This window comes from Leiobunum rupestre, chromosome 9 (genome assembly GCF_980474605.1).
Source record: "Leiobunum rupestre chromosome 9, qqLeiRupe1.1.hap1, whole genome shotgun sequence".
Taxonomy (NCBI): Eukaryota; Metazoa; Arthropoda; class Arachnida; order Opiliones; family Sclerosomatidae; genus Leiobunum; species Leiobunum rupestre.
Window position 1 is genome coordinate 51502096 of NC_143392.1, and position 27777 is coordinate 51529872.

At 36.5% G+C, this 27777-nt stretch overlaps 2 protein-coding genes and 1 non-coding gene across 3 annotated transcripts; 2 read left to right on the plus strand and 1 right to left on the minus strand.

The window, feature by feature from the left end:
• The first annotated feature begins 944 nt into the window (after window positions 1-944).
• LOC149930858 (uncharacterized) lies at window positions 945-9767 on the plus strand. Its single transcript, XM_090159126.1, has 3 exons — window positions 945-991; window positions 2145-2378; window positions 8782-9767. Exons 2-3 carry the CDS (start codon window positions 2168-2170, stop codon window positions 9105-9107), a joined length of 537 nt encoding a protein of 178 aa, XP_090015252.1. The 5' UTR covers window positions 945-991; window positions 2145-2167; the 3' UTR covers window positions 9108-9767.
• A 2876-nt stretch (window positions 9768-12643) lies between these two features.
• TRNAT-GGU (transfer RNA threonine (anticodon GGU)) lies at window positions 12644-12716 on the minus strand. The gene has a single exon. It is a non-coding gene; the product is annotated as a tRNA-Thr (tRNA).
• A 2401-nt stretch (window positions 12717-15117) lies between these two features.
• On the plus strand, window positions 15118-15678 carry LOC149930860 (uncharacterized). The gene has a single exon (XM_090157955.1). It carries the CDS (start codon window positions 15118-15120, stop codon window positions 15676-15678), a length of 561 nt encoding a protein of 186 aa, XP_090014081.1.
• The last annotated feature ends 12099 nt before the right edge of the window (window positions 15679-27777 follow it).

A 27777-nucleotide genomic window follows, 5' to 3' on the forward strand; every position in this document is an offset into this window, starting at 1 on the left:
AATGAATATTCCTCTTTATCCATTGCAAATTCTTGGAACATGTGGCTGTTGGAATTCCACATTGCATTCTCTTTTACCTTTACTTCGTGAAAAGTTAAAATTCCATCGCTTTTTAGAATGGGTTTATACTTGGCACGAACCTGTTCTTGGTACAACTTAAATTGTTCTTGTTGTTCACTTAAATATTTTTGGTCTTGGCCGGGCTGGTTGTTAATATGCTTAGATCTATTTTTCAAGGTGTTTCGGCATGGCCAATTCAAAATTTTAAACCACTCCAAAGCTTTGTAAGCTTGTGGATTTATATGATAAACTGCCAATGCAATACGTAAAGTGATTGGATTCCATCTTTGGCCTTAACTGGTGGAATTTTTAGACTAATGCTGATTTTAATAAAATTTAACTTTATAACTGGCAACTTTCTTCCGATTCAAGTCATTTTCCCAATCTCTAAATTAATTTCTATACACACTGCTTGAGCTCTTAATCAAAGCAACCACCGATCTTGACAATCGGAAGCGTTACAATTTCACTCATTTACGAAACCGGTTACAAACAAGCTTCGTGACTTCGCACATGTAACATTTTAACCAAGAGATTTTTGTAGGAACTGGAAAGAATTTCCCAAATCTCCGCTTACAATCTCTTGCTAGGTGAACGAGAATGAAGACCATAATATTTTGGCGTGAACAAAGGCTTTCTTTTTGGCTTCATTCCAACAAAAAAGATAAAATATTACGCCAGAATCATATGTTTATTTATGAATAGAAATTTCGGTAATAACGCTGCGTTTACTTTATTAATATTGTAAAGTATTAGATTTATCCATTATCGAAGAAGATAAAATTTTATAGGGTACGGTTGAAAAAAACGATAAAATAAAGCAATACAATGGCCTGCTCTTAGAAAGCTTTTGTTTAACTATCAATCACTGAAGTTGAGCTATTTTCATTATTATATTTCAGGCCATCGTTTGGAAAGGTAAAAAATCTCAGTGAGTATTTTCATAAGTTTATGATTCCTTTTCATTTAAGTGCGTCACTACCCTACCTACCCTGGGGAACATAGAACGTCTACCAAGCCCACAAATGGCCAACCTTCGGTTTAAGAGTCAAATATCCTGGCGGTCAAAAAGTACTTACGCGGAAATATCTTAAAAACGTTTAAAATCTTTAGACTCGGCATTTGTACCAGGACCCTAAAGCAACTCTTTGTGCTATAGCCCTTCCGCATGTTATTTGTTTAATTCTAACACAAATCATATTTAAGTTTTTCATTTCCTTTAAAAATTAAGGTTTTTTAAAAAACAGTATTTTGCTTATGGCCATACGCGCACTATAGCCTGAAGAAATGGCAATTATGAAGTGAGTTTCAGACCTTTTACGTAACGCCATAATAAATAAATTCGTCAACTTTTTGACGGTTAAAGTAAACTTTTGCTGTAACTTTTAAATGCAATTATTCGAAATAATTCAAAAATATTTTGTTGAACGAAAGATTTATTTAAACGTAACATTTATTTTCTCGTACCTTTTTTCACTCTAGGGCAGCTTATAATAACATTAAAAGTAGCGTTGGGTGTAAGGGGTCTTAGAGTGAAAACATATCTCTGGTTCTGCAACATAAGATTTTCTTCCCTAAATCACTCTATTCGCCTGTTTCTGCGATGAGAATTACTCTATTCTGTTAATTCGTGTCCAAGGGCAAAGAATTCAGACCGTAATTTTTTATCCTATTCAAAAGCAAAGATAAATAATCAAATTGGGTTGTCTATTATATTTAATTTTGGAGCTCCATAATTCGTGTGGGAGGATGATATTTAATTTAGAGAAAAAGTGACACTTTTACAGTGCTAAAACCAGCCAAAACTATTAAGTATCCATTCATTCGTTTTGAATACCCAAGTTAAGTTACACTAGCATAATTTGAGTAACAGGTTGCCAAAAGCCGAAATAAAGTTCGCGGCTTATTCTGACATCTACATTTCTAAAGTCGAAAAATCCTAGATATAATATTTCAATTTATTTATCATCAATTTTATTTCTTAATTTTGTTTGAATATTAATTTATTTCTTAATTTTCAATGTTCCAGAGCAGCAGAAAACTATCCTCCTACAAAAGAAATAAAAGTAGTATTCATTTTACAGATTATCCTGCAAGAAGGTTGACCATGAATAGAAGAAACGCCTCCAGCACTTACGACCACAAAAACGCCATTTCTGATAGCTATCTGGACACTGTATTAAATCTGGCAAAATCCAAGTTCAAAGAAATGGGTATCGATCCACTACCATTGCCTTATCTTCAAGAAACGTTTGAAAGAAAAGTTTTGTTCGTTACGTATTACGGAGGCTTTAGCGCATCAAATGGCACACTATCTGGTCAGTGTTTCTCCAATTACCGTGTAAGAGTTCGCTAACAAAAGCCTCGGCCACCAGAATAAATGACTTGAGTGTTTTTTCTCCCTTTAATTGTTCATCAAACTTATTCGGAACATCCCCCTTTTATGACAGTCCTTTTTAGCTTTTTTAGCTTTTCTAGTCCCCCACCCCCTTTTTGCGTGTTTGTATTCTCCTTTGTTGTCGCGTGTTATCGTCTCGCGCCTCTTTAATATTTTTAAACCTTTTCAAATTGTCGGTTATACCTAATAAAGTATTTCGCCTAGAAGGCCTATCGGCCGAAGTACCGCATATTTTCCCCCAATAAAGCTTAGTTTTCTCCCCCACTTCTTGGTCTCTTTACTTGTTCGCGTTTTTACTCCTCACTCTCTAGACCATTGGTGGTTCTCGTGTTTTTACTTTAGTGTTAAACCATACGAATATTAAGTACTGAGGTATTTCATTAGATGAGGGGAGTGCTCCCTGAACTTCACGCTGTATTGACGCCTTGGGATGATATTAATTTCCTTCGCAAAGAAAGCATAATTAAGTAAAATATCAATAAATGAAAGTATTCAAGAAGGGTACTTGGGGGTATCGAAGAATGATTCTTTTAGCTATTGAAAGATTATTTGACGGCGGGCTATTTATCGAAAATACCACAAAAATATTTCTGAACGGAATAAAAGCGACAAATTAAATATGCAATATTGAACTTAAATGAAGTAGAAACTAGATCTGAAATTGCACTAAGCGGTAGAACCCCGAACTTATGTTAAACCTGCCATCAAATATATCAAGCGAATAAAAACCACCTATGAACTATGATGCAGTTAAATAACGCGAAAAGGTTGAAAAGTTAATAATAAAGAGGGGGCCAAAAAAACTAACGAAATACTCTTACCAATAAGTCTTCCGAGGATAAAATTGAAACCAAATTTATAGTTTTAGTCGATAGCTACGCCGCAAAATTTTCGTTTTGAAAACTAAAACATTTGAGAGAGTTGGCTGTTTTCGGTCTATAAAAATCTGGCAGCCTTGCCTGCCTTCCGGTCTGTATCTCCATGCCGAAAATATTTTACTAAACTGGGCTGCTTCGTTTTTACCGTTATTTTGAATTATCGACTAAGACTATTAACTTTAACTTATCGTACATTTCATTCTATTCCACTCTCCCCCTAATTCGGCTTTCCGTGGAAACCATGTTTTATTGTGCTCCGGGTTTTTGCAGTATTTCAACAGTTAAAAGTATTATTTTGAAGCTTGAACTACATGTTTCCGGCTATCGAATTGGATAGTTACTTTTCCAGTTCGAACGATATTTAAGTTTCCCGAAAATGCGTTTTTTCGTTTAAGGCCAGAGTGCCTTTTGAAAATTTAAAATCTCGCGCCTTGGATTTGATTAAGGCTGACGCCGCAAAATAAGATTTTATTGTTCCTTCTTCGGGAGCCTAAGAGGAAACTTCATACCAGTCTACTCTTACTTTTGCGTTTTCTACCGTTAACACTTCTACAGCTACATCAACTTGTCAAAGCGATGCATCCGCCGCAGCTACTATCGATGCTACAGTTCTTTCTTCGGAAGAATAGCCTGCTAGCAGATCGTGGGCTGACATCACTGCTTCGTCGGAAACCGCATATTTGGAGCGTATAACGAGTGAGAGATTTCAAATGCCTCACACGTATTCGTTCAAACGAACTTCTCAACAAGTGAATCCAAACGATTAGAGGTCGGTAACGGTTAATCATTATCCATAATTAAATTGATTTTTTTGAGAAAAAATGTAAACAAAGAAATTTACCGGTTAATATTTCGGAAAATTAGTAAAAAATATGTATTATTCGTAAAATTTGAGCTTTTTATCGAAAAAAACGTCGTTTTTTCGATTAATTTTACAAACTTACCAAAAAATTAATCGGATAATACAGAAATATAAATTACTTGATCAAAAAGTTTTACGAATAATTTTGAGAGCTTTATCTATTGAATAAAAGTTAACCATCCCCGACCTCTACAAACGATAGAGGTATTTCTATCCGTTCAATTCATCGAAACGCTACTATTGAAGATTATTTAGGGGCCATCTCCAAAGTCCTGCCTTCAAAAAATAACACTGATGTTTTTCGTACTAACGGATTTATCTACGTCTATTTCTCCGATGCTACCTGGGCTCGTCAACTGATTGCTGACGGCCTTGACTTCCGTATCGATAGCCTGGAGTGTCTTCCTATTGGCATAACGCCAAAAAGGGTACTCCTATCTAATATTTCACCCGCAATTGACGACTCCGTGATTGTTTGAATCATGTCGCGTTTCGGTTGCTTGAAGGGAAAGGTACGCACCCTACCTGCATCCATCTCTCGTCCTGAATTTAAACACATCAAAAGTGCTCGCCGCGAAGTGTCGGTCCTTTTCGAGTAAGATGAAGCTTATCGTGCTCTACCAGAATACTTCATGGTTATCTTCAATAACGAAACATTTATGGTCCAGTCAACAACCCAGTTCGCGGCGTTTAATGCAAGGAAACCGGTCTCATCGTTCGCGATTGCAAAAAAGTTCCACCGAAGGAGCCTAATCAATCCACCTCTGCGCCACAAAATCCGTCTACCTCTAATGACGCGACTACCATAGTCAAATCTTTAGCGTCGTCCGTTGTGTCTTCTTCTCTTCTTACGAAACTGATTCAAAATCTAGTGACACAACTGCCTTTCCCAGTGCGTCACGGAGCCGGCTACTACCGGTGACACTCCTACACTCGATTCATCGCAGATCGTCTCTGGCTTAGACGCCGAGATGGATTTTGACAGCGATCCCACCGTTAAAGTGGTTCGAAAAAAAGCGGAAAAATAAACGCCCGAAAGCTACGACTGAAAAATCTGCTAAGCGGAAAACCGATATGAGGCCGCCAAGTCCCATGCTTCCTAAGAAAGGTACAACTGGTATTAAATTATATTTTCACTCTTTCACAAATGAATGGGCTGACCAAAAAAGGCTCGTTTCTACCTGCTTTCTCGTATGACGATGTTAAGCAATGCATTAACCTCGCCCTCAAATTTCCCGCACACGTCACTCGCGACGCTTTTCGACAAATCACCAACGACGCCGTCGACGCTTACGCATAAGCCCGACAAATTCTAGTCATCGGTAAAATGAACGCGGCAAATTTGACCGTCTCGCTTATGCCATTCGAGGTATGTTCCCTAATCTTTCGGACATCGAACACTCCTCACAGGAGTAGTCACTTTTTTACGTTTGCTCAATTCTTAAGAATGCTTCTTTTCTTAATCATGGTTTTTAATCTATTGTCTTTTAACGTTCGCGGCATGAGTCAGGACTTAACGTCCATTTTCGCTCGTGATTTCGTGACTCGTTTTAATCCGGACACTATTTGTTTTCGAGAGACTTACGTAAATTCTAATTTCGCTAATTCTTATATTTGGTCTCAATGGCCTTAAATATTTTATCACATGCCCTCCTTGGCGCCTCGCAGTTAATAATAATAATCAGCTAGGCTAATACAAAGGGCACCACCTTAGGCCCAAGTCGCCAAGCGACTTTTAAAGCCTGTAATTCAGGTGGCCGGGTTATAATGCGTAGGAGGGTGGTGGCAAGCCCTTCATGCCACGCGAGCCAACAGCACCTTCACTAAATATTACCTTTTACCTCCACAAGTTTTTATGGAAGGCGAAACCGAAGAGCTCGTGAAAGTGGGGAGAGAACTTGCAAACTCAATGCAGAAGGAGTTGTTCCCAATTTTCACCCAGTGCCAAAAGCTGGGATCGAACCCGGCTCGTTTTGCTGCGAGGCGAAAGTGCTAACCATTCCGCCAATATGAAATTTAACGCGGGGATTTACTCTTTGGAGACCCCAATTCATCTTTTCTGTATTTACATTTCGTCTTCAAATGATAATATCGCGATTGACACCCTGAACTTTATTCGGAATATCGTTAACAAAATTGATCCTGCTGGCACTGTTATTCTTTTCGGCGATTGTAACTGTTGTTTATACCCTATCGATCGTAATAATTGTACTGAGTATCGATTTCCCCTTTGTAAAAATTTAAACGATCTCTTTACTGATTTCAATTTTATTGACGCTTTTCGTCATCTAAATTCAGACACCTGGCGTACAAAAAATCACCAAAAATTACGCTCCGCTCGTTAAGACCGAATGTACGTTCGTTCGAATTTCCGTTTCAAAAACGTTCCTCATATCCCGTAATTTTTTTCGGACCACGACGCGATTTCGTGTCATTTTTTTGACACTCACACGATTCCCCGGTCACCACCGTTTTGGCGCATGAACCCACGGTGCTTAAAGACCGCGTTTTTCTTTCGTTGTCTCGCGATATGCGTTTAGGCCTTCTTCGTGCTAAGCCACTCACGGAGTCTTGGTGCTCGTGGTGGTTTCACGTCCTGAAGCCAAAATTTAAGTCCTTCTCCATGCTGTTTTGGCACCGTCGCCATAATCGCGATACGGCTGCTATCCACCACCACGAAGCAATGGTGACCGCTAGTCCTCTCGGTTCTCCCGAGCACCAGGAACATAGGGAAACCCTACATCTTTTTTATTAGACCACTCCATTGATTCTCTACTTCGCGCGAGAGAATCGTTTTCCAATTGTATAGATACCCCTTCCCGCGACTTCTATAAGCTCGAAAAAAGGCTCACTCCGTGAATATTATCCAATCCGTTAACGACTCGCGTGGTATCACTGTCTCGGACCCTGATACTATCCGCGAAGTAATCGCTAACTATTACGAAAACTTTTATACAAAGCCAACCTATATTCGCGACTCTACCATCGATAACTACCTTTTGGCTAGCCTGACAGCCGTTGAGACTGATGACCCTACCGCCATTTCTGGTACTTTCTTCCTATCGGAGATTACCAGCGCCTTAAAAGGGTTGTCTCGCGGAAAGGCCTGTGGTCTTGACGAGATCCCTGTTGATTATTACATCGCATTTTGGGACCTTCTTGGGCCCTTTGTAATCGATATATTTAACGGTCTTCTTACTTGTCCCAATTTTTTAAAAAATTCTCACGCTCCGTCATCTCCCTCCTTCCGAAGACGGGATACCTTATGTACCTCGCTAATTAGTTCCCTATTCCCCTCTCAAATTCTGGTGATAAGCTATACGCTAAAGTTTTGGCAAACCGTCTAAATTCTGTAATTTTTAAGTTAACTCACCCTTCCTAGAATTATTCAAATCCTGGGAAGTGTATTTATCACTCGCTCGCGGTTTTACGAGACCTTATTAGTCTCACAAAGTTGAAAAATGAGAAACTTGCCATTGTCAACGTTGATTTTCGCAAGGCCTTCGACCACGTTGATCACACTTACCATTTTAAGACACTCGCTCACTTTGGCATTGCGACTAGTTTTAATAATTTTCTGAACGTGGTTTATACGTACCCTATCTTTCGTGTTCGTGTTAATAACACGCTCATCCGTGAAATTCCATTCGCTAGAGAAATTCGACAAGGCTGTCATCTTTCCGGGTTGCTTTTCGTTTTGTCTCTTGAGCCGCTCTTATACGATCTGCGCGCTGCTTTACGTAGGCCTTCTATCCCTGGTTATTTCGAAACGGAAATGGCCGTCAAGAGTTAGTGTCTAAACGCTTTATCCTTCACTTTCGGAGATATAGTTAATAGCAATAAGTCCTTCGTTCTTTGGTGTGGTGCGGGGCGTGATAGCCCACCCAATATCAACATTCCCTTTCCTACCAATGTTGACGTTGGCAAGGTTTTTGGTGTCTATCTGGGAAACTCACCAGAGTATGAACATCGAAATTGGCCTAAACTGACCACGCTCCTTAGTCGCGTTCTTGGTCACTGGCTTCATTTTAAACACTTTTGTTCCATTTCGGGACTTACGCTACTCACTAATCAGCTCGCTTCCTCTATTCTGTATCATTGGCTCAAAATTATCTCACCCCCTCATTCTTTTATTCACAATTGGCAGTCTAAATTAGTTAATTTCCTTTGGGCGGGAACTCACTGGGTTTCATTAATCTCTAAAATTTGTAAACTTATAACTTAAGCATTTACGTTATTAAAGCTAGTATATTTAAAAACAAAACTACCAATATCCCATCATTGGCCTTTCATTGCTACGCAACACGTTTTTAAATTTTGAATGTTTAGGGTAAGCTCATCTTTTCGAAATAAGGTATTCCGCTGGAAATTCTAGCCATTTTAATTTGTTTTTGACTAGAAGATCTATTTGGTCCGAGTTTCGCGTTTTAATTTTATCCCCGAAGACCTTTTTGTTCGAGTATTTAGTAAGTTTTATCAGTATTTTAAATTTGTTAGAGTTTATTTTTTGGCTTCCGTTTTATTATTATCCAAAAATATCATATTGGCTCTTTAAAGATAATTATGAAAACCTTTTGTTTCAGGTCTGTCGTCACTTCGTCGGGTTGGAAATTCACACACGTCGTCGTCTGGACCTCTTCAGAAAGCGAGGACCACGTTATCAGTCAGCGTTATGAACGTCATTGTGGCAAACGCCAGAGCTTCGTTTGGAAGGATAAGCGTTCCTTTTTATATAACGGCTAACGTGGCAGAAGCGAAAATTACCATTTGGATAGAAATCGCCGTCCAAAAAGGAAGGGCGAAACCAAAGGCAACCAGAGTGTTCATCGACGAAATTGGACATATTGAACTCAATATTAAGAACCTGGGTCCTCTTAATTGGGTCGTTCAGAAAATCGGGACTATGTAAAAAATAGCTTAAAGAGCGCTATCGCGGGCCCCATGTTAAAGGCTATTAACCTCGCCCTTAAAAATATGTTCAGATTATAATTACCTTTCATATAAGTGTGTTCGTTTTACCAAACGCCATTGCTAGAACGCCCACTTATTTTTAGTGGACTTGGAATAGTCAAGTTACCCGATCTGTACCTCGTCGTCAGGCAAGGGAAGCCCTTCCTAATTCTAATGACGGTAACGTTAATTTTTTCTGCAACGCTTCGGACCATATATTATTGTTTATACCACAATATACTACTGTGGTATAAACAAAAGGGTGCGCCAAACATTGAGTCCTTCTATAATAATGATAGGGTGAGCCATCTCTTTTTCCAAGCCAGAACTGGAGCTCTCCAAACCGCGTCTTCGGTTCGGATCCGGAGTATCCTTTGTGCGGGTATTCTGTGGAAGATATCTTCCACGTGGTCATGGACTGTCCGAATCTATCCGCTTATCGGTGCCCTGAGGACTCTCATAGCTCACGCGAGGAGGACGTTTTATCCCGGCTCGGTTTAAATTCTTCAAGAGACAACGATTCGCCGGAAATTATTAATTGTAAACTAGTTTTAATGGAGTGGGTCAGTCTCCGATATTGAATTTTTCCATTTTCTTTGTAAATATCGTAAATATCTTATATAACATCTTATAACTTTTACCTTTAATTTTATTTTATGTAACGGCGAGTTTCGACTCCTCCCTGTTCTAAAAAGGGCCAAATGTATTTTTATTTTATTTTATTTCGTAAAATTTTAATACCCATCTACAAAAGTAAGTTGAAATATTAATATTGTTTATGTTATAAAGCAAATGACAAACTTTTAGTTGTATTTTTCTAAGAATTAAGAGCAGTTTTCTTCACCGTTTAACGCGCGAAATCCGGCACAGGAAATTTTTTTGGGGGCTAAGTGTTCGTCATTATCACGTGCGAGGACAGGTCACTTCCTTGATTAACGACGTACCCCTCAAAAGATTAAATGCAAGTTAATCGTGATTTTTTATAAAATTCAATTTAATCACGATCATGTTGATTAAATCACGTTTAATCATGATTTAATGATTAAATATGATTAGATCCTTATTGAAACGATTTAATCGTGATTAGTATGATTAAATCGCGATTAGAAATTATAAATAAAATAAGAATGATTATATTGGTGATTATATTGGTGTGCGTTATTAGAACCAGCGGGTAAGAATAATTTAATAGTGATTAGAATTTACATTTTCCACCGACGTCAAGGCCGACGTTTACTGCGATATCGTACCTCGTTTTCTTTTTTCGCGATTTTCACTCGGATTAAATGAAAATGTAAAAAAATCTGAAGAAATGTGATAATAAAAAATCCAAAAGAAAAAAATACTTACAAAGCTGTGAAGTTTTCGGATGTTTTAATAATCATTTCAATTGCGATAGAACTATCAATATTAATAATTAATATTAAATTATCGTACTTTAGTTTTGATTTTACTTGTAAAATCGTGATTATAATGATTAAATCTCATTTAAATCGTGGTTTGATTTTCTAATCTTGATAACCCTGATTTAATCGCGATTACCCTGATTTAATCATTTTACTATAATTAAGACGCACCCAAAATGCAGTGACCTGCCCATCGATCACGTGCCTATGTATTGGCTTTAAACTACATGAAACTACAGCCAATCATTTACCCACTGTTTAGAACTGCATTGATATATTTATTTATTTATGGTAGAAATCAGACATTCTAGTGAAAGTAAGAAAAAGTATTGGGAAAAAGTACGCTTTACAATTTGCATAATGTTTACGTATTATAAAGCCAACAAAATAACTTTTATTTTACTTTTCATGAAAGAGGTTCGAAGACGCAAGGGAAAAGGAGCGGCAAGAACACCGGAACATGTACTCAAAGCATCGAGCACGACAACCCATCACCAGACCGCAGACCCCACCTAATTATTGGGACGTCGCCCTCGATGACACGGGCTTAGAGGAAACGATCGTGGTGGTGCCGCGGCCAAAAAAAAATTCAATTTGAATGGTATATCGCGAAAATAATTAAACAATTCAAAACGTTTCCTTTGTCTTGCGACAATCTTTCTCTTTACTTTCAAGAAAGACCTAGTTGATATGAAATACGTCATTCGGTCATTACATTGGCTTCACAACGAACGACGACCGAATTTTAAATTGACTAGAGAGTCTCTTGTAAGTCCCTTTAAATAACCCAAAACATCATAATGAAATAGCTAAATAAGTTTTCCATAAAAGGGATTAATAAGTTTACATTAAATTGGGTTAATAAATTAAGATTAAAATGGGTTAATAAATTAAGATTAAAATGGGTTAATAAATTAAGATTAAAATGGGTTAATAAGCTTACAATAAAACATTATAATAGGCATAGTGCGAATTTTACCATGGATTTAGAATCACGGTCTATTTCAAGCACTCTAAGAGTAAAAATAAATAGATGATTCGAATTTCCAACCCCATTAAAGGCAAACACAAGTATTGAAATTCAAAAATTCCGCCTTTCAAAGAAACTTTCGCGTCCTTTTTAAGAGAGCTAGAAAAACCAAAAGAGTTCAATATTAAATAAGCTAACGTTAAAATAGATGAATAAAATTAGGATATAATAGGTGAATTAACTTACAATAAAGTATTAAAATAGGCAAAGTGAGAATTTTGCCACGGTTTTAGAAAAGTGGAACTTCAATATTTGACTAGAGATGGTGAATGTCATCTCCTATCGTTAAAAATACTTTTCATTCCCTTATTTTGAGAGGGATTTACCCTTCAGTTGGTTAGAGTCCTCAATTTTAGTGATAAATCCTTAAGAATTTTTCCCATAAAAGCTAGTGACTTTGTAGGATAGATGAGCTCAGTTATAAACGCCTTCATTTCGCATTAAATGTATTTGACATCCGGATTAATAGCGAAAACGTAACCATCCATTCAATGTCTTCTGTTTATGAGCCCAAAAGTTATTTTATATCATCTTGATCGTACGGATGGCTATATAAAAAAACCGCGGTTAATTTTTTTAATTTGTTGGTTAGAAACAGCAGGGTACCCAGTCGGTTTGGCGTCGCTAGCGCGAATCCAAAGGAAGCGGTTGCTGCACAATTCCCTGTCTGACTAGTCGTTAAGACCGGGAATTATGCGGTTTAAATTTAAAATGGTGCATTTTCAATCTAGGTTTTGTAAGATTTTTCGGTCAAGTATAGTTACAAAGAATTTATGTTTTCAATTTTGGTGGTTTTCAAACCAGACTGAAATTAATAAAATCTGGTTAATTGACATAAAGACTCAAAAACTAATTCAAATTATGTTTGTAGCAGTAATGGAGTTATTATTTACGAAAAAGAACTTAGGAATTAAAAATTGTTTTAAAGATTTAAAACCAATAAAATAAGAGTATATAATATACTTCCGACAAAAAGTAATTTATATAGAAGTTTCATTTTCAAATCAAGGAATACCTCTGCGTATTGTTCCATACCAGAGTGACTGAGAAAAATCATTTCACCTCGGGCAGGAATCGAACCTACGACCTTTGGGTTACCGTCCCAACGCCACTACCATTGGACTACCGAGGCCACGAATAATCAGGCCTCGGACATCCAATTTAAGAATGACTCGATCTGGTTCACATTATTGACGGGATACATTTAACCCGTTGTTGACGGTGCCGTAGCATTTTACGTCAACTAAATTACTCAAAAAGTAATTTCTTAATACTGAAAATTTCAGATACGAGTTGTTAATTTTTTATGGTCAGCGTATTGAGTGAGCTAGGAATAATCGTATAAGTTAAAATTTTTATTTACCATGGTTTAAAATATTAATTTAATAGTTGTTTAAAGCATGACTGATACTTCATGGTATTCTTGATTTTATTAAAAACAGTTAAAATTTACATGTTTCCGAAGCTTTCGGGTTCGAGACCCCTCGTCAAGCGGTATTTTGAAAACTGAATACTTTTACAGATTGAATTACAAATTGTGGAATTTTCGATACAGAGATTAACATTTCTCATACAAATAAGTTTTTTATGATTTAATTTTTAGGTCTCCCCAATTTTTAATAAAAATTTTACCCTTGTCTAAATTTAATTCTCCCATATTTTTAATTGCTACTGCCTCTTTAAAATCTCTTTTAAAATAATGTTGTTCTTTAGAATAACTTTAACAGCTTTGCATGGTCATGTTAAAGCTATTTAAATATTGAATCACTGTCTATTTCAAGCACTTTCAAAGTAAAAATAAATAGAAGATTTGAATTTCCCACCCCATTAGAGGCAAACAAAAGTATTAAAATTCAAAAATGCCGTCCTTTCAAGAGAATTTCGCGCCATATTCAGCGTCCCGACAGTGACACGCTTCCGAAAGAGGGAGAGCGCGTAGAGCGTCGAAAAAGGGGAACCAGCAATTGGATCAGTTTTACCAAAAGTAAATTAATGTTAACTGAGAACATGCAGGCGCAGGTGTAGTCTCCGCTTTTATGATGCAACGGCGATATTCTTAGTGTCAAGTTTCCTTGTATTTATTTTTAAAATTTGCTGAGTGGCATGGTTTTTTTTTAAATTTGGCCACGCATCTTTGTTGCAGGCTTAGTGGCGTTCAATTCCAGTTGCAGGCTTAGTGGCGTCCAATTCCAGTTCCAGGTTTAGGTATCCCATGTTAGAGTTACCTCTTCGTTGGTTCGCTTCGTTAGAAAGCCTTGGGGAGGAACTAATTTAACAATTAACTTTAGATTAAAGAGTTTAATGACAATAAAATACAAGAACAATCTTATACGTTGTAATGTTGAAAACTGAATCTAAGAGAATTTCTCTTAAGCGCTCGTTACTATAGCAACTTAATGCATAAAGATATAACTTAAAGGGTGATTTATCTGGATGTCCTCTATTATGACTGCTCTATATGGCTCTTTGCTTTTCGGCGAGACCAGGGTTCACTGCTACGGCTTGCCAGATGTGGTTGCCATTTCATTGGATTGCTTGGGCTCAGTCAGCATGCTACTTGGAGCTGATCTATTGCTGGATTAGATTCAAGATGGATAACTAGTGGGAAGACAGGGAGTTCCTGGCGCTGTCAACACCGTCTTTGGCTGGGTTGTAGTTGAAACCACAGGAAATCAAAGTCCGAAACACGTCAGATATTGCCACATCCAAACGCAACTATCGAGATTCTGGGAAATCGAAGAACTAGAACATCGATCAAATTCCACACCCACCGAAATTTCATGCGAACAGGCGTTTCAACATACCGTCAGTCGAGACGCAACCGGTCACTACTTCGTCAAACTACCAATCAAAGACAATTCCCAGAACCTTGGCTAGTCAAGAAATAAAGCGTTTAGAAGATTAAAATACGTTGAATGACCCCTAGAAGCTAATCCTTCAATTTACGACAAGTACGGAAAATTCATGAAAGATATCCAGTTGAACCAAATGGAGCTTGTACCAGCTCATGATATTTTCAAGGAGTCAAGTTCAGCCTCGAAAATACGAATCGTATTTGATGGATCATCAAAAACATCCAACTCGGCCTCCCTCCACGATATTCTCCTAGTGGGTCCAAAATTACAACCCGATCTGGTAAACCTCATCATTCGAAAATGTATCCCCAAATCTTAATCAATAAAGAAAACCTCCACTATCAACGAATACTTTGGAGACATCAGAAATAAGATCGTTTTGAAGATTATCAACTACGAACGGTGACGTATTAAACAGCGTCAGCACCCTACCTAGACACAAAGGTCTTTCAACAGCTATCCAAGCATATAGAGTCCAAACATCCGCTGGCTTCTCAAGTCTTGTGTGACGATTTGTACATGGACGATCTATTATCATACGCAGCTCTCTTATCACCAGTTATCATCCGAGCTTAAATCATGTTACAAGATATGTGGAAAATTAATGTAAGCTGGGAAGAAGAATTACCATCAACGCTCGTTCATAAATAGCGTACATTCCGGGATGACTTAAATGACATGGAAAACATGAGAATTCAGCGGTTTATCAGTCAACATCACTTCAACAAATCAAGTCTCCATGGCTTCGGAAATGCTTCGGATAAGGCGTATGTGGCGGCAGTCTATTTAAAGACTACCACTTTGATCAGGACTGGTCACTGTTCAACTGTACGCTCCACTCAAACAGATCACTTCAACAAATCAAGTCTCCATGGCTTCGGAAATGCTTCGGATAAGGCGTATGTGGCGGCAGTCTATTTAAAGACTACCACTTTGATCACTGTTCAACTGTACGCTCCACTCAAACAGATCACGCTACCCAGACTAGAACTCTGTTCCACCGTTCTCCTCGTAAGACTAAAAAAACTCGTGCAATTATCTTTACGAAATACCGTATCAGATGCCCATTGCATCGTACTGTCCTGGTTGGCCTCTCCTCCACAACGATGGAAGATGTTCGTGGCGAATCGAGTATCAGAAGTTCAAGATGTACGACCCACTATTCAGTGGCATCACGTTCCGGGAACGCATAAGCGGCATAACCCAGCTTCCCGTGGCATCGAACAACATAATTTTTAATCCATCAATTGAAATGATCAAACCATGATAGACAAACCTACATGTTCTATCGAAGAAAGAATTAGACCAGCTGTCATCCTACATTGCAATATAGTCTTCTACTCAACTACTCTTCGCTAACAACTCTTATTCACGTTGCGGCGTACATTCATCGGTTTTTTCGCAATACCAGAAGGTCCAATGAGTCAAGATAATTCGGACTTTTAACTATGGAAGTAAAAGATAACGCCCTCAATCACTGGATAAAAGCCATGTAGTCGTACTGCTTTGGAGAGGAAATCCGGCCACCGAAGATTCAGAAACCCTTGTTAGGAAAAAAAACCAAATTCTGTTGTTGACATGATGTATTGACGCAAGAGTTGGTGGACGGGTTTGACATGCAAAATTGATAACCGAACAGATTCATCCAGTCGTGTTACCTTGAAAAAATCCACTCACCAATCTCATTATCAACAATGAACATGCCCAAACGCTACATGGCGGTCCACAACTTCTAATGGCTTCGCTTTAGTCCGTACGATTCCACGTCCGAAGTGCTTGCGATGTGTGCGAAAACAGGTGAAGACAGTCACTAAACTCATGGCCATTCTACCGGCTCCTCTAATCATTCCTGGACGATCGTTTATCGAATGCGAAGTCAATTATGCTGGGCCTTTCAGTCTCAAAAACATAAAGGGCCGAGTGTGCCGATCTTTCAAGGGCTACGTTACCATATTTGCATGTTTCAGTCAGTGACATGTCAACAAACGCTTCGTCTCCCCTCGAGGCAAATGCACAAAAGTCTAAAGCGACTGTGGGACGAATTTTGTTGGCGCCAACAAAGAACGTAAAGAGTTTATCAAAATAGTCACAACCTACACGAAGGACTAGACCATAGCACGCTGCATGAGTGGCGAAGGAATCGTTTGGCACTTAAACCCTCCGGCAGCTCCTCATTTTGGTGGACTTTGGGAGGCAAGTGTAAAATCCGTTAAATACCACTTAAAGAGAGTCATCGGTAAGACAGGACTAACCTTCAAAGATACGCAGACCCTTCTATTTCAAGTCGAAGCCTGCCCGAGTTCTCGTCCACTCACTCGGATGACGTCGGGTCCAACTGACCTAGCAGTATTGACTCCTGGACATCTACTGATCGAGGATTTCTGGAGAGCCATTCCAGAACTCCATCTCACGACAATCAAAACCAACCGTCTTTCTCGGTGGCATCTCTGACAACAATTACTTCAAAACCTTTGGTGACGCTGGCAATCAGAGTTCCACTCTCGATTGCAACAACGGGACCGAAATTGACTAAACCTACTCGTCACTTACAAGTCGGCGACTATGTTCTACTGAAAGAAGAGCTACCTCCAACCAAATGGAAAATGGCCATAATCATTCAAGTACATCCTGGCGAAGATCAACTAGTACGCGTTGTCACAGTAAAACTGCGAACAAAGAGCTGAAACGACCTGTCACAAAACTTTCTCAACTACCTTTGGACTCCGTAATTACCTGTACTTTCAAGTTAAAATCCGACAATTTAAGGTGGCCAGAATGTTCAGTCTTAATGTTTTTTTATTTTTTTTACAACAATATCTAACGCTTATCAACCTTTCCATGTATGGTATTTTATATCTAAACATTCAATAAGATGTTTTTTTAGAAACGGTAAATAAACCCTATACAATTATTATTATCAAGCTGTTTGGCATGATCTTCAACCTTTTATATAATCTTTTGTAATTAAATATTTAAGTTCAGTATTTAGAACCGTCGTCAATTCTTTTTGGTATTCTGTCACGAACACTTACCAAGGTCATTTATTAAGCTGATTTTACTATACTCAACCACAAGGATCTGTTTGAAGGAGATGTTTTTTAGACTTTGTCCTACGCTCCATGGGATATGGTTTTTACTTCGAGTAAATCGATGAGACTTGGTAATTTTAGCAGGATATATTTTAAGCATGCGTTAAAGATAATATTCCATCAATTGCCATTTATAGGAAAGAGAGTTCGCCTTGGATTATTGGTGACCTTATCCATGACAGCTATGTAAAAAATTCTCCGGGAATTCAAAGAGATAATTGGGATGGACAAAGTAGCAGAATTTTATAAACTTCTTACGAAGAAAGACGCGAGCGACTAACGATCGGTTTAAATCTCCATTGCACGATACAATTGTGCGTATCCCTAGCGGTTCTGGACATTCGTACGCTCAAAATTCAAGATACCTCTGCCGTCGTCATTTGAAGTCCAGAGTTGTCAATTGTTATGTCCTTTGACCATATCCACAGCTTTGAAGATTTCTTCTACCGTAGTTTTAGTACGGCGGACCCTCACTTGACTTTACCTTCCCTTAGACTTTCGAGAATTGTATCTCATTTTCTTCAGTTAACGCAACAGCTTTGGCCTTAAAGCGATTGAAGAATGGCTCAGCCTGCGGACCAAATGGTATAACTCCTTGACTTCTCAAGATGATGGCTCAAGCTATTATTTACCCCCTAATGGTGAACATTTCTAACTTGTCGCTCTCGACGTCTTCTCTTCCTTCGAGTTGGAAGCTTACTAATGTCGTTCCAGTCTCACGTTACTGACGTTCGCTCGTCGACTTTGTGGCCTCATTTGAAGAACAACCGGTTTTCGCGAGCATCCACCACGCTATTTCGTTCGATTTACTTGACGTTGCGTCTCTTGTTTGGATATCCTACCTCAAGAAGGATATGGCGTCGTTGGAGCGCATACTGCGTAGCTTTACTCGATTCTTCCTTAAATCTCCAAATTCAATTAGTAATATTACTTATAAAACGCACCTTGAATATCTCGATCTTTGGCCGCTAGAGGTGTTTTGGACATGATAACGCTCTTAAAATTCATCCAGTCTACAACTTTCTATCTTGGTGTACATATGACCCTGGATTCAGGGCGGACCATCGCTACTGACTATGAGAAGTTTGCTAAATGGTCGACTCTGGAAAATTCTACTGTGCTATCATTCCCTAAATATCGTTCTCTGGTTTCGGAATATTTATTTGCTCGTTGGATCCATCCTAATACTTAGTTTATCTAATTCAAATTTTTTATTTAATGTTCTCTTAATTTTAACTTATTTATTTATCACTTTATATGTATTGTGTATCTTCCAAATAACCACCCTTTAAATGCTTTGTATCCGTGGTTGCCAACTTGCTTGTAATGTTTTTTGCGAAAAAAAAAATATTTTTTTGACAAGCAGGCAGGCATTTATTAAATCTTTACAATTGTTAGAAAGTTTAAATATATAACATTGAAAATTTAAAATGTTTCAACAACAGAAGCTACAAATCAAATGAAGTTCGAAAAATCAACCAGTTAAATATCTGATCCGATTGATCACTCCACCATATTGTTCTAGAATTATAGGTCAGACCTAGAATTTAATTTGTTTTGTTATTCCAGGAAATTCCCAGAAGATAATCTTGTCCTCCGTGCCAAGACCGTAGCCATAGGCCACAACTTTTTTCCAAATTAAAACTTGCGTTGCTATTTCTGCCATAAATGATACATTATATGACATCCGTGAACGACAGGACCGATAATGGCTTCGAAAAGAATGGCAGTTTAACTGATTGATCACTCAATTTCTATCTCAAGTGTCACAAACGAAGTTCTAGTGACAAATTTGCTAAACAGTGTTATACTTATGTTTATTATGTTACTTATATTAAAAATAAATTTAAAAAAATGCAACCTATTTAATTTTCTTTTGCATTGTCATTGTATCCCTATTTAAATATGGAATTTAAAATCACTTAACTTCAAGCACTCTTAAAATAAGAATAAAGCGAAGATTGGAATTTCCCGGCGCAATAAAGATATACAAAAATATTAAAATTCAAAATTCGCGCTCTGTAAAGAGATGGGAAAATATTGAAATTTGAATTTCGCGCCAATTTTTAGCGCGCCAGAAGAACAAAAACTTGTTGAGGTTAACGGTAATAGTTAGTTTAGGGAGCTGTTGGCTGGACCGCGTGGCATGCAGGGCTTGCCACCACCCTCTTACGCTTAGTAACCCATCCACCTAAATTAATGGCTTCAAAAGTCGCTTGATGACTTAGGCCTAAGGTGGTGCCTTGGGTATAAGCCTAGCTGATTATTATTATTTAAGCAATAAGAGTGGAATATTGCAGAGTTCCGAGAGTGCCACTCTTTCGAAAGAGGGAGAGCGTCAATAGGGGGAAAATTCCCCCTTCGCAGAGGGTGCTAGATGTGAGAGGGAGAGAGAAAGGGAGAGGGAAAGAGGGACTGATTCGTTTACTCTTTACACTCACCCTCAGAGTTTCGCCCATCTTTCATAATTTTTCTTTAGATTTCTCGCTCCCGATGGTTGTTTCCCATTTTGTCAGACTCTCCCTTAATACTAACTTAAAGATGGACACATTTTTATTGAAGTCTCTGCTATGATTGAGGCCCACCACTCTTTTAAAAAAACCTGCTCTGCTAAAAAAGTACATTTTTTAACTCTTTAGATTTTGCTCTTTTAATTCCTCGGCGCAAGAATTATAAAAAGAGTGGAATCTTAAGAATTTGTAAGGTCCACTCTTATAGCGGAGTGACTTCGTGAACTAGCTAAGAACTAGGGAGCGCGGCGAACAAGTGAGAAATCCACTCTTTCGAGCGAGCGTCTAAAACCGAAAGCGTAAGAGCTAATACTACTTTACTATCTTCATTTTGGCACAGAGCTTCTTTCAAATCTGAAATAAATAATAAGGGAAAAATTTCATATAATGGAAATATCAGTGTTTGGTCAAACAACGAAACTACCCGACTCGTTAAGGTTCCAACTACATAAACTAACCCAAAAATTAAATTATAATAGGTAAAATTGAATTTTTATATTTATGTACTTAAAATCGCCACGAAAAATGAACCAAGGATTTTAATTAATGCTTTCAAATATCAAAAACATCAACCCTAACTCGTAAGCCTTGGTGTCTTTAGCATAATTGCGTGAAATTTTTATTCACAAAGCAGTCTCACGAGATCAATTAGCCCAAATGTAATAGGTACTTCACAATGTAATTTTTTTTGTCGGAAATGAAATTTTATTTTTAATTTTTATTTTATTTTACAAATATTTTCTTGTTGGCAGAAACGATGTTTTTTCCTAGCACGAGGCTTTTTTGGTGGAAATAAAAATGTTATTTTTAAAAAATTTACTTATTTTTAGAAAAATTTGCTTTGGCGGAAATGAGGATTTTTTCGGGTGAAGTCTAGAATAGCCCCCGCCAATGAATGTTACCAAAACTAGTAGCAACTAATTCTTTCCCCCTTCCTCTTTGTTATACAATTAATATTTCGGGGCGGAAATGTTTTTGATTTTTTTTAAATTACATTTTTTGAAAAACGTTTTACAACATTCTTTGGCTTTAGTTCGCGTTACTTGTGTTTAGGCGGGTACAGTCTGTTCTACCATTAGTTTTATATCGGGTTGGAAAATACAAGATGCGTTTGGCTGGGTACTATCCTCTAGGTCACGTTGTAGGCAGCCCAGCTTGATATAAAATAACGGGGCTGGGGGAACGAACCAAGTGCACGGCACCGTCAGGTGCCAATATTTAAGTGACGAGTCTTTAAATTTAAGTTTCCCCAAAATATTTTTGCACCTAAATAATCTACAAGTTGCACTCTTTCGAAATAAAAAATAAGAAAAAAGGGTGGTGGGGGCTATTCTGGAATTTTGCCCAGTATGCAAAAGTAAGTGGTTAAAAACGTTTTCACTATGGTAAAAATTAATTATCGGCAATTAATAGCTAAGGTGGGGTTTATATATGCACCCATGATGATATAGAACTCTTAATAGGTTATTTTTTTTAAAAAACACACATTATTTCCAGTGGCGTAGCTGAGAACTCAGAGCCTTCCCTCCCCCCCTCAAAAAATCTCTATGAGGCCCCCCTTTTCTTTTTTTTTTGGTTAGCGGGGCCCCCTTAAGCTCGAGGCCCCCCACAGTACAGGCCCTGCGGACCATCAGCTACGCCACTGATTATTTCCACCCAAAAGCAAAATTGTAGTCCTTTAGATATTACTTTATTTGACGTATTTATATCTATTAATTTATACTATATATTTACCCCACCAAACCCAAAACATTTTACCCTTAGTATATTCTGTAGTCCTTCAGTTGATAACGTTTCCAGTACAGTTTTTGAAAAATCATTTCCGCCATTAAATATTTTTTGTTTTCAATGAAAATTTTTCAAAAAACTAATTTCCGCCAAAAAATTGCATCGGGTTCAACACTGAATTCGGCATACTTAACCTATTGTAAAATTTAACCCTAATTTATATTAAAAGTAATATATTTAAAAAAATTAAAAATAGATAACTAAAATGTTTTTATATTTTAACTTACTTTAGACTCGATGTATGATAATAAATTTTAAATAAAAATGTAAACAAACCATGGCGATATTTAAAATTCAAACATGGACCACATAAATAAAGATATTACTCTATAAAGCTTAAGGGATTTATGCTTCGTTTTATTGAATAATCATCCTTGTAGTTTACAAAATTAATTATGATTTTGCGGTCAATATCTGGCACTTGAAATAGCTCTACATTATGTTTGATGGACTAAAGTTAGATAAGGTTGGATTGAGTTAGGCCTTTTTCAGTTTGGCTTCAAAAATATTCACTGTTCTAAAATTGTTTTAAAATTTCTATTTCTTCACTAACGGTTTGTTTCACAGATATTTCGTCATCCGTACCCTACGTTATATTTGACGTCATATTTGATGTCATATTGGACGTCATCGAATCTCAAATGGCGATTATGCCTTCGCGCAATTAGCTCTACGTCTGATCAACCGACCGACATTATTTTAGTAAACAAACCGGTTTGAACAACCAAGGCTTAGGAGCTAAAATGAACTACAATATACTGTCAACTGCTGATAACGTAATTAATATTCAAATAAATGAAGTTTTCGAAGACTCAGTTCTAAAATAAATTTGCATAGTCAAATAAAAAAAGCTGGTTTATTGGAAAAAATAGTTGAAATTCAGGTTGAGCTTTTCTGGCGCATCTACAAGGTTGGAGTCTTTGCAGATTCTTTTGAGGCTAGGCCTTACTTTTCTCGACTTGGTATGGGTTTTAATAACGCTGGTGGAATATCCCACTTCGACGACTTGTTCCATTTTCGGAAAGCGATCAATAAACCGAACCGTATTGGTCATTTTCCAAAAAAAACAGTTCTTTTTCTAAACTACTCATTATTTAACTTCATCCGCACAAACCGAGCGAGTTTATAAATTTCAATAAAGCTACATTGGGCTGACTAAAATTCCTACATTAACAATTTCTTCTCAATTTAGAGGTTTTCCAATGGCTTAAATAAATATGTTAGTAACCAATAGTGTGACTCCAAAAATTACAAGGATGCATAAAAAGGTTAAAATCTAATGTAGCCCACCTTTTAAATGGTTCGTGGTGAAACCAACCGTTAGTGAAGATTTTTTAATGGAATAAAAAAAAACAGTGGCATGCTTCTGAGTAATTATGTTACATATCCTATATAGGTAATTTTATTTAAAACCTATTAAACCGTGTCCCTATATTTAAACCACTGTATTAAAATTTTAGATACAAATTTAAATAAATTTTTGCTTTATAAAATATGACGGAAAATTCGGGATTCCGTTTACAAAAAAGATATCCCCAACAAGTCAGAAATACAGAAAATCAAAAGTAAACTTCAATATTCGCAAAATTGTTATTAATTTGAATATATTACTACTTTCTAGGAATTGTTTTGTGAAATATCCAATGGGAAAAACCTGTAACGTAATTATTTGGGAAAATTTACAATTTTTATAACATCCTAGTCGGTTCTTCTCTTATTACGCAATCAAAGGGTCAAAATAACTGGGTAAATGTAAAGCCTGGCACGACTACATAACGTTCACAGTTTATCGCTGTACAGTGTACACTGACAGGTTTTGGATACAACGCCCTCATCGACGTCAAACATCCGGCCAATAAAGCTGTGATTTTATCGAATGCCCAAAAATCGCGTATCAGAATTACAGAATAAGCAGTTGAAAAATTAAGCAATAACTGTTAGTTCTCTATTAGATGAACTATTGTACTGATATTTTTTATAAAAGCGCTTGTTTCTATTACATATATTAAGCAAGTATATTAAACATTTTGTTTTTTTATAAAATTTTATTCATTTAAAACGAATCTCTATTACCGCTAAGCGGAAGGGCAAAGTAAAAATATAAATTACGCCAAATTATTTATTTCATAAATATTAAAAAACATTTTTTGTAGACCACGAGGGTTTTTTTTAATTTCCTTAACCTCTAAAATTCGTTTTTACGTAAATTTGATTTTTATCGCTTTAAAAACAGATGTGCTAAGACTTTTAATTATTTTCCATTTGTTATTATAGCTAGGATAATGGTGAAGCAATGGCAGATTTTTGCGTATCTTTTCACCATATCGTACATTGTACTGATATCATCCGAAATCACTGATACCAGAAATACTTTAAGTAAGTTTATTACATCTATGTTACAGATTTAAATAACCTGGCGAAACAAATACACCACACAAAAAACAATGCATGCGATCATCAATTTTAGGGTATGGAGTTGAAATGGGTCATCAAACGTATAGAATAGATATAATAATAATAATCAAGGCACCACCTTAGGCCCAAGACATCGGGTAATTTTTAATGCCTTAAACAGGTGACCAATTAAACAATTACCGTTAACCTTTAAAAGTTTTTAAGGCAAGTGGAAACCGAAGAACTCAGTTTTAAGGAGGTGCAAAAGGTAGCTTTCGTTTCGTTTTCATCGGAAGTAGAACAATTAAACCTCCGCAAAAATAAAAAATATATGAATGCGAATGTAGTTGCTATTTAGACAGTGAGCTCTCAAAGCCTGGGTTTCCTTTACCACTTCTGGTTTCGCACAGTTGTTGGTGAATGTTATTATTGATTAACGTTAAAACTAAATGTTGAACTACAAATCATTTGCGCCTCTTGCAATTTTTCAACTTTATTTATTAACACCATAAAAGACTACTCTCTAATACTAAATTCTTTAACAATTTTCGTTGTTTCCAATTTTACGGATTTTATGTTGCTGCGAATTAGGCTTACGTTATGGATTATTTAAAACATTATCTAGAATAAATATAATGAAAATAATTCAGGCTCTCAAACTTTTATTCGAAATAATTTTATACAAGTAAATAATATGAATTTGCAGGCATTAACCAAATATCCCTTATCGTTTGATTTTTCAGGGGCAGAAGTTAACAAGATGTTTCGTTTAAGTGCATCGAATGGAAAACGAAAAATACCCATTAAGACAAAATTAATTAGAAGCGGCGATATTTTAGAGCTTATAATAGAGTTTATTTTAGATTTAACAAATAATCTAAGACAGCTTAGGCTTTCTCAATAATTTGTTTCCTTGAAACGTTTGAAAATAAATAAAAAAACATTAATATTTATTTTTAATTAAACAACTTTAAATGAAACCAAAATTTTTAGAAAATTAGATTAATTGTTTATCTTGGTTAATACCGTAGAAACCGAATTCTTGAATATTTTTGAAAGTTGCAGTCCTAGTGGTTTTTAAGTTACTTAAAGGGAATATAACCTTAAGTCTTTTTTAAGGTTTTTTATGTTTTTTTTTAATGTTAACAATTTAGGCGGGTAATCACTAACCAGCGCCAAAAATATCTGAAGCCATAGGAGGGAGCGGGAAATGTTTGAAGTGTTGGTGTTCCACACCAAAAAACCTGAGGTTATATTCCCTTTAACATTGCCATTTACTAAAATAACTCTGACCATTAAAAATGACCATTGCGTAACTTGCTCAATAACGGTCGAAATTTAATGAATTAACTATCATTTTAAAGAGAAAGAGTAATAGAATCTATATTTTCGGGCAAAACTTTCAATTTTTAGTTTCGAAAAGGTTATTAATACTATACTATATTTAGACCTTTCACCAACCACTTAAAATGAAATGACAATTTTTCCAATTTATCCGTGCCTACTTTACCCGAGAATAATGAAATCCAAAATATTTTTTTTGTAGATCTTGAGGTATTAGTAAATATGTACAGCCCCTAAAACTCGAATTTCACTGATTAATACAATTTTTTTTACTTAATTTTATGGTTATTTCATACGAAATCCGCCAACGGTTTTGCTCGATAAGTGGCGTATTTCTTCCAAAAATTATTGGTTTATCTAACTTAATTATCGAGATTTCCGAAGTTTGGCAGGTTATTTTGAAAAGTTGTAAATTTTTGGAAATTAACCGCTTTGTGGCTAAATTTTGCGCACTTTTAATTTATGTAAAAAAAAGTTGACCAAGATATAACTGTCAGCAAAAATGTATCAAATGTATATACGGATATTTTCAGGAAATATTTTTTCCCCACACTTTCACTGCTTATTCAACAAACGTTTCTTGGTAAAACATTGTGCCGCGTCGAATACATCAGATAGTAGTTATTTCCTTTAATATTTTGGTTGAAAATTTATGGATAAAAGTTAGAAAATATCATTATTTATTGTAAAATCTAGCAAAGAAAATTATACATTATTAAAAACATAAACCAATGTGTTGTTTCATGTCTGCGTCAGGTCAAGTTAAGGAATTTGTAATAACGATAAGGGGGCATAATTTATATTTATCTTGTTTAATGTTACTTCCAATAACGGACTTGTTATGTTAAGCATTCGAAGAGGATTGATACGGCAACAAGTCAATAGAGAGCTTACTACGTTCCATCAATTAACAAGAAGGCTAAATTTAAACAATTTTCAAGATCTGATGTTTTAGTAATCGTTATTACGCCAGAATTCAAATTGAATCTACATTCATAGTAGCTAACACTTGAGGGAGGAGTGTCCATGATAAAACGTATTGGTGATATTTATGGTTTCATTTCAAGAGTATTTCACAAGGTAGGACATCAATTCTACCTTCATATACTGCTAATTTAGTCGATGAAAAGTAAGAACCCTCAGAAAGGAAACTTAATCTCCAGATTTGGTAACGAAACCATGAATAACTTCACCATGTGAAAATTAATCAAACCTGTTTAAATCGGAAAGGATTTGGTAAGACTTCTCCAGAATTATTTGCATTAGTGTTTTTTGTTGGGAATAAATGCATGAAAAACCACTTTAGTATCGTTTTAAAATATTTACAGCGTACACATGAGATCCGCTGTAATTAGTTATTTCACTCCTTATTCTATATGTGTAAATAAATAAAGCACTTGCGTTTAGGCTGAAATGGTTCATATTAGCGAAGCGTAGCTCCATATACGTTGGAAATGGTTCATCATTATTGTGTCAACTTATAACTAGATTATAACGGGTTATGGGTCTATCACCATGGAACCTCTTCTAGGCGTAGTGAAAGTAACTATAGTTGATAATTAACGTATGACTAAGAGCGTTTATTAAAGGGGCTCAAAAGTTCGGGGGCAAAATGTGTGTAAAGTCAGTAAAGTGCGAAATTTACGTTTGACTCTGCCCGCCTCTGCCTAGGCCGAGTGAGGGGTAGGGGGGGATGAAAAGTATGCTCATTCTTCTTTATTTTGCCACCGAACTTTGGAGCCCCTTTAAGTTATTAGGTAAAATTCAAAATTGTCAATAAGAAGAGACAATTCATTATTACACAGTAGAATAATATAAGAGAGTCCGAATACAACCTTGAGTCTAACTGTGAAGTGGTCCTCGCGAAGAATAAATTTCAAAGGAAAAACCGAAAAACACTTGAAGCGCGAAATTTAAACGATTCCGGAAGAATATATGCAACGATAATTTATATTTTTTTACCTACGCTAAAACTAACATGGGAGATGCGTACAAGGTAGAGAAGCTCTATGACAAATATTATAGACATTGGTCGATGAGGGCCCAAGGACTTCTCGAAGTTAAAGGTTGTTGGTTACAGAGGTGGGCAAATAAGCGAGTGTTCTTATATCAGTAGTCACGCTTAATAAAAAAGTGATAAAAACAAGTTTGTAAGAACGCTTATTCAAACAGCGAGCAAAAAAATTATCTTCAACTCGTTCAGAGCGAAATGC